At 62.4% G+C, this 12,551-nt stretch overlaps 2 protein-coding genes across 7 annotated transcripts; both read right to left on the bottom strand.

Moving 5' to 3' along the window:
• Nucleotides 1-348: 348 nt before the first annotated feature.
• Nucleotides 349-10,155, bottom strand: LOC113450637 (uncharacterized). 6 transcript variants are annotated; one of them, XM_087935471.1, is made up of 12 exons: nucleotides 10,093-10,155; nucleotides 6,088-6,131; nucleotides 5,413-5,476; nucleotides 4,153-4,293; nucleotides 3,723-3,806; nucleotides 3,275-3,330; nucleotides 3,049-3,183; nucleotides 2,888-2,930; nucleotides 2,106-2,207; nucleotides 920-1,049; nucleotides 738-808; nucleotides 349-652 (listed from the first exon to the last, which is right to left on the bottom strand). In XM_087935471.1, the coding sequence occupies exons 1-12, from the start codon at nucleotides 10,153-10,155 to the stop codon at nucleotides 467-469; spliced, it is 1,119 nt and encodes a 372-aa protein (XP_087791597.1). In that variant the 3' UTR covers nucleotides 349-466. The 6 variants fall into 6 exon arrangements, with proteins under 6 accessions (XP_087791597.1, XP_087791600.1, XP_026577701.1 ...); XM_087935474.1 differs by lacking the exon at nucleotides 10,093-10,155 and adding an exon at nucleotides 9,447-9,528; XM_026721916.2 differs by lacking the exon at nucleotides 10,093-10,155 and adding an exon at nucleotides 7,425-7,823.
• On the bottom strand, nucleotides 10,102-12,406 carry GCC1 (GRIP and coiled-coil domain containing 1). The gene is given in 3 exon segments (XM_087935463.1): nucleotides 10,102-10,714; nucleotides 10,716-11,708; nucleotides 11,795-12,406. Coding segments are annotated over 3 exon segments (1,881 nt in total). The 5' UTR covers nucleotides 12,371-12,406; the 3' UTR covers nucleotides 10,102-10,402.
• Nucleotides 12,407-12,551: the final 145 nt, after the last annotated feature.

Raw genomic sequence — 12,551 nt, 5'->3', positions numbered from 1 at the left:
GGCGGGGGCGGGGGCGGGGGGGCGGGGGTCTATGTCGATACTCTCGTACCTCCTCTCACCCTTTTAGGAGTCCCAGAGGTGGCAGGATGCCTCTCAAGGTTGGCGGAGGCTTGACGCTGCCCACAGGGCGTCTGAAGCCATGGGAGAAGGGGGCCCCAGCTGCCCTGCGAGGGCAGCCGTGTCTCTGGCCTCGGGGTCTGGGGGCTGCTGGCAGCATTTGCTTCTCCTGCACTGACCGTCCAAAGGGTGGGATTCCCTGTCCCCCTCCCTCCCCTGCTTCAAAGGCCCCTAGGGGTGATCCAAAACAAGAGGGCTGCCCGCCACCCCCATCGAAGAGAGGCCGTGGGCTATAGCCCCTGCACATTTTATTTGGCAGAACGTTAAAGGACAGCCATTTGTCTGACGTGGTTCAGGGTCTCCTGCTCAAGTGGGGGTTGGACTAGAAGACCTCCGAGGTCCCTATGTTTTATTCGTGCACAGCTGAAGGCTTCCAGGGGTAGCCGGACGCAGCCAAGGAGTCGTCGAAGGTGGCCTTCAGGTCTGGCGAGCAATACAGTGGGAGCCGCTCGCCTGCAACCTCCTGGCGGAAGCTGCCCCGCAACCAGCCGTAGACCAGGCTGTGCAAGAAGCCCTGGAGGGGGGCTGTCAGGGCCTGGGCAGGGCAGAGAAGCTGGCCGTAATTCCCCTCCGGGAGTCTCTCCTCTACCCGAACTCTCCTCCCCCGCACCCAAACTCACCGTGGCCACCAAGAGAGGAAAAAGGGTGGAGAGCTGCAGGCCGGTGAATGACAGCACCACGAGGAGGCATGCTGTGGACAAGAAGGCCGGCCGGTCAATCACTGCCTCCGTTCAGCCTGCCAGCCCCTGTCTGCAGTGAAGCAGTAGGCCGGCTGGCTGGCAAATGGGCACAGGCCACTGACCGGGCATCCAGCAGAGCACGAGGACCAGCTGGAAGCTGCGGGAGACACGGTTTCTGCCAGCCGGACCCCCCTCGCTCCGCAGCCCGTGGCAGTCCCGACACGGCCACCTCTTCACCCTGCAGTAGAGAACCTGCCCAGGGAGGGCAATGGCGTCAGGAAAGGCCCCGTCTGGACAAGCCAAGCGGGCAAGGAAGCAGCCCAGCGCATGGAAGGCCCAGCGGAAAGGGCCAAGCTTCAGGGAGGCCTCGGGAGCTCTGGAGAGGAGGCCCCAGTCTGCTCCGGACTCTGCAGAGAAGGGTGGGGGGGGAGCCCTGGGGCGGGAGAAAGAGCAGCAGCCCTGGAGACAGACGGACGGACGGTCGGCCAAAGGAAAGTCTCTGCCATGTTGGGCAAATAAAACAGAATACAGACCGAGAGCAACCCCCCGCCCCACGTAGCCCAAACAACGTTCCCCGCTTTGGGTAATGGAGCCACCCGGCTCGGAGGGCACCCCTCAAGTAAAAGGGGGCAGGCCCCGTCCCCCCTGTGGGGCCTGGCAGATTCAGCATCTCCTGTCCCCATCGGCCCCCTTGGACAAGACCTGTTGCTGGTAGGGGGGGCGACTTGTGGAGCAGATCCTGGGGGAGGCAGAGGGCAACCTCCGAGGGGTCTTTGGGGACCCAGAGGCTCTGTGCCCCCCCGGCAGCCAGTGGCCAGAGGCCGGCCACCCCCTGCCTTCCGGACAGAGCTCTGTAAAGCTCCCCCCTAAAACAAACTCACAAAATTCAAGTCCAAGCAGTAACATTTTTAGCATGACCGGCCAAGCGTTTCTCCTCTTGGCACCAGAGGTGGCTTCCTTGGCCATGAAATATAGCCAGAGGGGCAAAAGCCAGGGACAAGGGGCGGCTCTTCTGCCACTGGCTTGGCTCGGGCTCGGGCAGGGAAGGTGGGCGTGCGAGCTGGCCTGGCCTCTCCACAGCCCTTCCAAGTCCCTGCCTTAGCCAGATGTTTCAGCCCCTGGAGCTTCAGAAAAAGCCAGCTCTCCCGCGTGCTTCGCTCTTGGGCCCTGAAGCGCCTTCGTTGGGTCTGGGCAGATTCCAGCTTGGTAAGCGAGCCCCCTCCCCAAGCGATCGGCCGGGATCTTCTCGTTTCCCCCACCTCCGGAGGTTGAAGTCCACGGAACGGGATGGCCACGTGCATCACTTACCACGCAAGCGGACACCACCACGACCACAAAGGCCAGGAAGAAGATGCTGCTCTCCTTGCCCAGGTGCTGGGGGGAGAGAAGGGGGCCTGGCTGCCTGGGGGTCTGGGCAGCAGGATCAGAATACGGTCAAGGAAAGGCACTGCACATCAAGGAGCGGCTTTCCCCTTCGGCCCAAGTGCACGCTCATTCTGGAGCCACTCATCGCCCTTCCCCCCCCCATCTCTTTTCAACAAACCGACCCCCCCCTCCTCATTCCAGACCTGATGTCACCATTGAGGGTAGCGGGGCATAGCAACCCATCTGTGTCAACCTCTAGAATCTAACTCCTCAAAATTGTCTTTAAACCTTCTTTTGCTAAGTATTGAAGTGAATTTGTGCTCTCAAATTTGTTGATGCAAAGGTTTATAATGGCTAAAAGCAATGAACATTTAGTTCCGCAAGGGAGTAGGGGGAAAAAGCAGGCAAACCCAGCGTCCTTTTAAAGGCACTGGGAGCAATTTGAGCCCTCTTGCAACTGCCTGGACCCCCTGAGGGCGACCTACAAGAGGCTCTACTCGCCAGCTGCCTGCTCCCAGCCTCCGCTTGAGTTAGGAGCTAGGAGGCCTTTCCAGCTCATAACAGCAACCGGCCAGTGACGCCAACTGCCTGGGCCAATGGAGGCTGCCCTTCACTGGCCTCTTCAGAGAGAGGGTGGGCCATCATTGGTCAAGGATACTTTGAACCCCCCCCCCTCTCAACCCAAAGGGAGGCTGGAGGGCACAGCTGACCCTGGGCTGCCATACCTTAGAGCAGGAATTCTGGGAGAGGTGAATGAGAATCAGGCAGCTGCAAGGGGAAGGGAAGGGAAGGGGGTGAGACAGGCCTCAAGCCCCCAGCCCCCGTCCCACGTCCTGCAGGAGGACTACTACGCCCCCACCCTCTGGGAGCCAGAGGAGATGCCCACCTGGAGCAGGAGAGGTTGGGGGCCCCCGAGGAGTCATGGCCTGCCTGGGGCAAAGGCTGGAGGAGGGCCTCGCTACTCAGGGGCCCGCTGCTGCGTAGCACCATCAGAGCCAGAACTACCAGGCAAGGGAGCAACCTGGGAGGCAAAGGGAAATCTCTGGGGAGGAGCCCTAGAGAGCCAGAGACCCTCCTCCAGCCATCCGCAGGCTCCCTCGCGCTCTACCTACCAGGCCAGGGTATAGGGCAGAGCCAGCTGGAACCTGAGGCAGCAGGAGCTGTTGTCCTGGCGGAGAGAGAGAGAGAGAGAGAGAGAGATCTGGAGCACCAACGGAAGGATGGTGGTCTGGGCATGGCGAAGAGGAGCATTGCTGGCCTTGGGGAAGAGGCAGCGGAGGCAGCCCGGCTCCCCTCTAAAGGGAATGCGCTCACTTCCACACACGGGCAATTGGGACTTCAGAACTGGAAGCGCCACAAGGGCTTTTGCCCAAGGTTGGGGCTGGCTAGCTGGGACCTCCTCCCGCCTGCGCTCTCCTACGGGGAGCAGATGGCTGGGGCAGAGAGCTGCTCTCAAACTCCCCGTCTGGCCTCTGCCCCTCCACTGCAGCAGCAGCAGGGCGAAGGAAGCATGGGGGGGGGGGAATTGGGCCACACCCCGAGGACCCCCAGGGCCCATACCTGAGTCACTCTCCAGCCTCTGACCGCCCGGTTCACTTCCCAGGCGTAGACGAGCACCATCAGCAGAGAGATGGCGTAGAACATCTGGGGGGGCAGGAGGGGACGAGGCACACATGGGCTCTGCACTCCCTCTGGAACCATCCCTTCCCCAAGCTTTGGGGCAGCCCCTCCCATTCTGACTCTTAGGTGAGGGGGGGGGGGCAAGGAGGAGAGAAGGAAGCGGCCCCGTCCAGCCCCGGGGGGAGGAGGGGGAGGCCAAGGGCTCTTCCCTTGCAGATCCTTCCCTCTGCCTGGATGGAGGACTCCAGACTGACCCACCAGCCACCCTCCCCAGCACGGGCTGGGCTGGGCCAGCAAGGAATCATCCCTCATCCCTCCCACATGCACAGCTGCCCCCCCTCCAGTGCCACCCGAGGAGGGGCAGAGTTACCATGCCAAACATCCTCCCATACAGGCAGAAGCCATGGGCCGCCCCAAAATGCTGGGTGGGAAGGAGGTGGACGGCCATGGTGGGGATCAGCACCGCAGCGCCCAGGAAGTCCGCGAGTGAGAGGAGGACGAGAGGCCGGAGCTGTGGACGAGCAACAGGTCAGAGGCCCCCTGCAGCCAACCAGCAGGCCGAGCCACCCTCCTTTCTGTGCACCTTGCAGCATAGGCTTTCTTGGCCCCCAACACAGGCCGCTCCAGCCTTTTCCCTCAGCCGGGCACAGCCCAGGCGGAGGCCGCCTCCATGGGCAGTCTGCAGAACCCGAGTCAGCGGGGTGTGGGTGTGTCAGCTGAATGCAGCCACATTTGGACAGCACAAACACCCACACGGAAACCTGCCTCGGGTAGGCCCCTACTTTCCTAGGACTGGGAGGGACCTTGGAGGTCTTCTAGTCCAACCCCCCGCCCAAGGAAGGAGTCCTTACGCCTTTCTCAAGTGAAGAGGCCTACCCGTTTTTTCAAGGAGTCTCCGCGCCTGTCCTGGCAGCCTGAACTAGCCAGCTGTGCCAGGCTTTTAGCAGGAAATCAGAGCTGCCAGGCCGCTCAGCCTGGGGCGGCAGCCTCAGCCTTTCAGGGTTGGTGCTGGCTCGATCACAGGAGGAGGAATCGCTCCATGGTTAATAAAAATGCACCCATTCCCAAGAGGCCCTGGGCAGGTGGCTGGTTCCTGTGCCCTACACCTGGCCCTGGATAGGGGCTGTCCATCTCCAGGGGGTGGGCAGCGGCCACTGTTGCCCTTTTAGGCATTCTTGCAGGTGGCCTTCCCTAAAAATTAGCTCTCCGGGTAGAATTACGTGTGTTTTATCACAGTTCTTTGACCTCCATTTTCAGTTGTTTATGGCGTTTACCGCACAGCCTCAGAGCTGAGGAAATGAAGCAGAATGACAGAAGGGCTGCAAAGGGAAAACCGGCGGCACCGCGCTCTGCCCCCTTGGCAGCGGCCCTCAGGGACAGGCGGCTTCCTTCGGGGGTGCATCAACCAAGCCCGCCCACGGCAGGGATTGGCATCTTGGCATCTTGGCATCAGGGACCCCCTGCCAAACTTTCAGACATCAGAGTGTACAGTTGGTGAGTGTGTGTGTGTGTGTGTGTGTGTGTGTGTGTGTGTGTGTGAAATCTTGCGCAGCTTGTGTGACGATAATTCAGGGCCTTGTGGAAACCCAGAGGAGTAGTGAACTATAAACCAGGTTGCCAAACTTCAGACCTGGTCACAGCAGCATTGTCCTCGGCGGACGACCACGGCCAGAATGGAGGCACTGCCCAGCAGGCTGAAAGAGAAACCCAGCAGGATCAAGTGCCCCCACCCCAGGGCTGGTGGGCTTTCCCCTCCCTCCCCTGCCTGCCCCGAGCCAAGTTTGCATTGGGAGCAGGAAGAAGTCCCAGGATTTCCTCCCCCCCCCCGCGTCCCGCCCCTTCTGAGAACAGGGGCCTCCCTCCAGCCCGCCCCCCCTGCACCGGAGGCAGGCACGGTACTCATGCAGCAGCCACAGGAGGGGGGAACCACTCACAAATGATGCCCAAGACCCCTGCTACCCTTCCTCCTTCCCCCACCTGCCCTGCAGCACAAGCCTTGGACCTCACACCCTGCCAGCCCCCCCCTCCCCCACAGCAGGCCCACAAGGAAGCCCATGCTAGGTTTAGGGCCAGGCGTGGGCCCCCAGCCTCCTCTGCAGGGGAGCCAGAGAGTGGGGAATTTCCCCCCTGCCCCGGAGTTCCTTTGTCCCGTGCGTCCCCACAGAAAAGGAAGGGCAGGACCAGATTCAGACCCCGTGGTTTAGAGTCACCCGGGTTCCTGAGGCTGCTGGAGATGGGGAAGCAAGCGAGGCTCCCCTGTGCCCTGGGAGTCCGGCACGGAAGCTTAGCTAGCCCCTCTGCTCACCTGAGGGAGAGGGTCACCAGGTAGATCCACACCAAGACCAGGATCTAGAGAAGCAGAAAGATGAAGGTGCCACCTAGAATTGCATTTGTCTCCTTTGCAACCAGCTCATGCTGCCAATTCACGGCTTGTGATTTACTGTCACTCCAAATTGCCCCCGGTTTCCCTCATCTGCGCATTGGATTGTTTCTGAAGAATTGTGCATTTTTCTCAACTAAATCTGGCCTTAGGTTGGTATCTCCCGTTGCGTGTTGTATTTTAGGGTGCTCGCTATCTCACCCAATTCTAGAAAGCATTTCACCGCCCTTTCCTCCGAGAAGATCCAAACCCTGGTGCCTTTTCCAGAGGGGGAACCAGGGAGCCGCGCTCTTAGGACTCCGGAGTCAGCAACGCTTTCTGCTTAACGGCCAGCACACTTCATCGGCTGGCTAAAGCGGCATATCATGGGATACTTTACCAAACACTTTGATAGGCTACTCTGATACTCTACAAGGCAGTTAGCCAGTTAAAAAAAGAAAAAGAAAACTCAGGTTAGTTTGCAAAAATCTTTTGCTGACAAAATCCAAGCTGATCTGCAATAAAGCCCCTCTTGTTTCCGAGGCTGAGGCCCACGGCTGCCTGGCTCTTATTGTCCTGGGTTCTTTTGGAGGGGCTGGAGTTCAGGGCACGGCCGGCAGTGGCAGCTTTGGAGACGTGGCTCCCGAGCACAGCGAACCAGCAAGGCGGCCAGCCGGCTGCCCTGGAAAGCCAGCAGTGGGCCTGGAAGAACTGCCTCGCCCACCCCCCGTGCAGTGCCAGGGCAGGTGTGGGCTCCTGGCTGACCTTGGCAGCCAAAGGGAGGGAACTGCAGGGCGAGTGCCCAGGACTTGCAGCCACCTGGCCCGAGAAACCTGGCTACGTGAATGGAAGGGAGGAGCTCCGCCTGCCCACAGTGAGGTGACGGGTGCCCTGGCTCACCCTGCCTAGGCCAGCCTGGCTCCCCATTCAACTCCGGGGGCATTGAGTAACCTGTACCCCAGACATCCTACATGCGCAGATCCCCCGTTCTTAGGGCTGGACTGGGAGGTCCCACCAGTCTCCAAGCTGGGCTGGGTACCTGGAATTGGCAGCCATTTTGGGAACAGTCCACTTGGTGGCCTCCACACCACCTACAGTGCAGCCTCTGCGTTCCCAGGGACTGCTGCGCAAGGCCAGACACGGAGGGAGGGAGCCTAGCCCGGCACCAAACTCTTACCTTTTGCCAGGCCAGCCCCATCCAGGTTTGGCAAACTAGGTGATCTCTGCCCTCCCCCAAACCACTGCCTCTCCCTAGGAACGGGCTCAAGTCCCGGAGGGTGTACCTTGTCGGCTGGCAGGGGCGATCCCCACTTGCTTTCCTCAGCCATGGGGACGGCTGCTGTTGCTGCCGCTTCGGCTACTGACCTCGCCCCGTCCCCTTGGGCCCGCCCTCTCAGCTGAGCTGTTTTGCGCAAGGGGACCCGGCTGGAGGCTGCCCCAAGGGCCTCTGAGGCCACTCCCCTTGCCTGAGGCTTCACCTGGCTACAGCCCTGAGCCAACGCAAGGGGAGGGGCACCCTTCCCAGGTCTTCCCTGTGGGAGGGGGCAGCCTCCGGCTCCCTTGCCCCGCTGAACCCCTGGCTCCTCAACCTCCCCTGGCCAGACCTCTGCTGCACAGCCTCCTGGGCAGGGCTTGGCCCCATGAAGGAGAACCTGCCTGGCAAGTGACCGTCGGGACCCAGGCTGCAGCTCAGCCCACCCTCAGGGCTCAGCTGTCCCTCGGTTAAAAAGCCGCCCAAGGGGAGGAGGGGGAGAGCGAGACGGTGCCCACATTTGGCCACTGAGCACCATGGGCGAAAGGGGAGCCTGCCAACCTCTCAGTGGGTGGCTTCTTAATTTCAGCCACAGGTGGGCTTGGGGCAGCCTGCCAGCCGTCCAGTCTCTCACAGGACCGTTCATGCTAGGCATTTCGACTTAAGGAAAATACTTCACATGAACTGAGCCAACCAGAAGGGTCCCTGCCACTCAGGAGCCGGAGATCCGTGAAGCGAAGATGGTCGGGGCAGAGTTAGCCTCAGCCCAACCCCCCGCCCTCCTCCTCCCTCAAGGAGCCAGGAGGCCCCTTCCCCAAGTCACCCCTCTCCGCCTCTAAAGCACTAGGCCGCCTGTGGCAAGCTCCCTCCAGACAGGCCGACCAGCAGAGCGGCAGTCCTGGGTTAGCAGCAGCTCCACTGGGGGAGGATGGGGAGGGATGAGAACAGGGCAGCCTGCAGCATTGGGAACGGCTGCCCAATCTGCTCCCCGGGGGAGGTGTGGGGATTGCAGGCAGGGAGAGCAGGCAGAGCTGGGATTCTGGATGGTTCCCCCCCTCCTCTGAGCTCCACTGGAGGTCACCGGATGGGCCCTAAAATAGAGGGGTCAAAGACCTTCCAGGCGGCTGCCGAGCCCACGGGGCTGCCCTGGGGGCTCGCTTCTGTTCTCCTTCCACAGCCTGCAACTGATTTTCCAACTCCTCCCCGAAGCTTCTCCCTCGCTGCAGGCCCAGTCCCTTTCCATTCTCCTTTGGCATGGCTGGACAGGGAGAAATCCAAGCCTGTTTCCAGTTTCTTTCCAAAACCGCTGGGGCGGAAAGAAGGAAAAAACACGCTCCGCAGGCCTGGACACGTGCCCTATTCTGGCTGTCCAGATGGCAGAACTCTAAGGAACCCAATAAGCTGCAGCTGCTCTGGGCCTCTCACCCGGGGCCTCTGCCTCACCTCCCCAGAGAGGCAGGCAGAAGGACGGAGGGCTAAGCCTTCTGCACCGGGAGCCCAAATGTGAAAGGAGCACAAAACGGCAACTGTAGCCCACGGTTCTCTGCTGCCACAGGAGTGGACAAGCGCTGGCCAAGAGGCCAGGCAGCACCTTCAGGATTGACCTGCTCAGGTACCCTAACAGCCGCCAGCTGGTTGGCCTTTGAAAGGGAGGGGGCAGACCATAGCAGCTCCTCTGCAAAGGTTTACCCTGAAGGTATGCGATGGGTGATGCACCCCAGTGAGGGTGCTTCCAAGACGGAAACACAGGGAGAGAGTCGCTCACAACACGAGCTATTCAGTTCTTGGTCAAGATTCCCAGCAACGAGAGCGCCTGACTCTCTTCTGACCTCACAGCTTCTCTAACCTGCACCGAGTTCCTTTTCAGAAAACCGTTTCATGTCTGCGTACCCAAGCACGCAAGACATGCAATCCTAACCCCATCTGGACAAAATATAACTATCTTTACATAAGCCCTGCCCCAAGGAATCACACATTTTAGCCGTCATGGCACAGCGGTTAGAATGCAGGATTGCAGGCTGACTCTGCCAACTGCCAGCAGTTCAGTCCTCACCAGCTCAAGGTTGACTCAGCCTTCCAAGGTTGGTAAAATGAGGAGCCAGATTGTTGGGGGCAAGAGGCGGACTCTCTAACCTGCTCAGGGAGGGCTATGGAGCACTGAGAAGCGGTATGTAAATCTAAGGGCTAATACTCTAAATGGCCTAATTTCCACGAGGCTAAGATGACGCCAAGTTCCCATGCCAAAAACTGCTGCGAGGTGGCCGGTAGCGCTCCATCCTTTCACATGCGACACTGAAGTGCGTTTTAGACCCAGCAGGCAAACTGAAACTGCCCGAGGACTCTGGAGGGAAGACAAGCCACAAACCCCAGCTGCTCTTTTCTGAGCTGTGAAGGGAGTCAGGAAGGTCCCCTGCCCTGTTTCCCCCACCCCTGTAGGGCCACCTAGAGTCGCCCTTGTCAGATGAGAGGCCATGTTGACTGAAGGGAGAGGAGTGAACCGGGGCCCTTGGCTGGGAGAGGGTGCCAAGAAGGGTGCGCCAAGATCGGGAGGGGGAAATCTTAGCCCTTTCTGGCCCAGCCCCGCCCCCCCACCCCGGACCGCTGCATCTCCATGGCCCGAGGGCGACGGCAGTGCTGGAGGAACGCCCCCCCCAAGGCTCCGCCCAAAGGTGGGCTCTGGCTCCAGCCCAGGCGCTCACAGGAGAGGCTTCAGTGGCTGATGCTTTATTGGCTGGCCTCAACCGCCGGCTGCCGGTCCACATTTGGCACAAGTATTGGGACAAACACTGGCTGGACTCCCGAATGGAGCCCTTTAAAAAGAACAAAGACCCCAAATGGAATCCCTGCAGCCCCAGGGAGGCATGGAGTCACTCAGGCTGGCGTCTTGGCTGGTCCTGTGGCCTCCCCAGTCAAGGGCTGAGAATGGCTACGGCTTGCTTTGAGGCCGGAATAGGGAAGCCAGCCTCAGTAGGAACTCCCCACCCCCAGCAAGCAGGGGGTGTGTGCGGTTCATCTCTGCCCTGAAAGCCACCAGCCGCTGCTTGCGCCCACATGGCTCAGAACAGCCTGTCTCTCTTCTGGGCTAAAATGCAAAATAGTCAATATGGCCGTCAGGGTTTGCTGGCGTGCCAGCAAATCTGTCAAAGTCAGGAACCTGTAGAAAACGTTCTTGAGGTATTCCAGGTTGGCTCCCTCTCTGCTCCGGTCCCTGGAGGTCTTTTGAAGGTGGCCCTGGAGCAGAGACAACTCCTCTCGGTGCTTCTCTCCTTCTTCCAGCAGCTTCTCCTGCAACTGGCGAGCCTCCACCTCCAGCTGGTGCTTCTTGCTTCTTCAGGGCCAAGATCTCCACCTCCTTCCGAGCCAGCTGCTCTGTGTACAGCAGGAAGGTGGGCTCGCTGGGGGCAGGGAGGGGCAGGGCCAGGTGCTCCAGGGCATCGTCACCCACCCCACTGTCGCTGTGGGCGCTGCCGCTGCCACCACTGCCCGGCCCCGTGGCCGTTTTGGGAGCCTGCACCCCGAAGGGCACAGACAAGGCCCTCAGTTGCTGCAGCTCCTGGTCCTTTTCCATCAGGACAGCCAGGGCCCGGTCCCGCTGCTTGTGCATCTCCTCCTCCAGCCGCAGGGCCTTCTCCCGGCCCTCCGACAGGCACCGCTCCAACTCCTGGCGGTGAAGCTGCTGGAGGAGAGCTGCCTCTCGCCTCTTGGCCTCCAGCTGCTCCTGGTGCTGCTTGGCCTCCTCCTCGCAGGACAGCCGAAGGGAAACGTATTTCTCCTTCAGCTCCAGCAGCTGCTCCTGGCTCTCCTCCAGTTCTCTGGCCAGGTTCCCATCTTTGGCCGATTTGTTTTTCAAGACCACCTGCGCCCTCGCCTTGTACCTCTCAAACTCCTCCTTCAGCTGCTTGAGCTCCTGTTGATAACAGGCCAGGGTGGCCTTCTCGCCGTCCCCAGACTCCGCGTCCTTAGCGGGCTCAGCCGGGCAGACAGCCTCGCCGTCCCCCACGAGAGGTGGCGCGTGCTCGGCAGCCACTAGTGCCAGCTCTGTCAGCTTCTCCACCTGGTCTCTCAGCACATTGGCGTCCAGGCGGCCGTCCTCCAGGGCAAGGCCCACCGTGGCGTGGCCAGAGGCGGCTACGGCCAGGGTCTTGTTCTCGAGGTCCAGCTGGAGGAGGCGGTCCTTCAGCTTCTGGAGGGCAGCCTGGTCCTTCTGCCTGGCCTTCTCGTAGGCACCCAGCAGCTCCGACATCTCGGAGATCCGGGCCTCCAGGGCGGCCACGTGCTGCTCTCCCATCCGCAGGTGCTCGTCAGCTTGGGCGGCCTGGGGGGGAAGGAGAGGCGGTCATTCTCGCCCGCGGGCGGGCGGGCGGGCGGGGGGGAAGGGGGAGGGAGGGACCCCGCGCCCACCTTGCCGGCCTCCTGCAGCAGCTGCGCCTGGAAGTGGCCCCGCAGGCGCTCCAGCTCGGCCCGCAGCTCCCGAGGCTCCTCCCGGCGCGCCTCCTCCAGGCCCAGCTCCGCCTCGCGCCGCCGCGCCCGCTCGTCCTGCAGCAGCCGCTGGAGCTCGCGCAGCATGTCGGCATGGTCGGCCTGCTCCTGCGCCCGGTCCCGCTGCTGCGCCGCCAGCCGCGCCCGCGCCTCCCGCGCCTCGCCCTCCAGCCGCTCCCGCTCGGCCCGCGCCCCGCGCCGCTCCGCCTGCCAGCTCGCCTCCAGCCGCGCCTTCTCCCGCGCCAGCGTGGCCAGCGCCGCGCCCAGCCGCGCCTCGGGGCCGCCCGCCGCCGCCGCCGCCTCGCCCTCCGCGGGCCCCTCGGCCGCCGACCCCGCCAGCGCGGCCAGGCCGGCCTCCAGCGCCGCCCGCTCCGCCAGAAGCCCCTTGTGCGCGCGGACGAGGTCCCGGAGGCGCGCCTGGTACTCGCGCAGCTGCTCCTCCTGCGCCGCCACCGTCGCCAGCAGCTCCCGCCGGCCCGGCCCCTCCGCCGCCTCCATCGCCCCGGCCAGCGCGCCCTCCTGCGCCTGCGCGGGCCCGCCCCGGCGCGCGGGGGCGCCGGGAGCGGACGGGGCGGCGCTGCGACGTCTCCGGGCCCGGGCGCCGCCCCTCGCCCCGCCCCCCGCTGCCCCCGGCTCCCTTCGGCCGCGGCGCCGCTGCCCTAAGCGGGAGGGCGCGGCG

This window comes from Pseudonaja textilis, chromosome 5 (assembly GCF_049901715.1).
Source record: "Pseudonaja textilis isolate UNSWEBS1 chromosome 5, rPseTex1.2, whole genome shotgun sequence".
In the NCBI taxonomy this organism is placed as follows: Eukaryota; Metazoa; Chordata; class Lepidosauria; order Squamata; family Elapidae; genus Pseudonaja; species Pseudonaja textilis.
This window is presented reverse-complemented; position numbering and strand designations above follow the sequence as displayed.

Coding starts and splice junctions, on each gene's coding strand:
- LOC113450637 (XM_087935471.1), bottom strand. CDS start 10,155: ATGTGGACCGGCAGCCGGCGGTTGAGGCCAGCCAATAAAGCATCAGCC. Junction 3,807..4,152: donor ATGGGAGGATGTTTGGCATG/GTAACTCTGCCC, acceptor CTGCCCCCCCAG/ATGTTCTACGCCATCTCTCT. Junction 809..919: donor CGTGCTCTGCTGGATGCCCG/GTCAGTGGCCTG, acceptor TCTTGTCCACAG/CATGCCTCCTCGTGGTGCTG.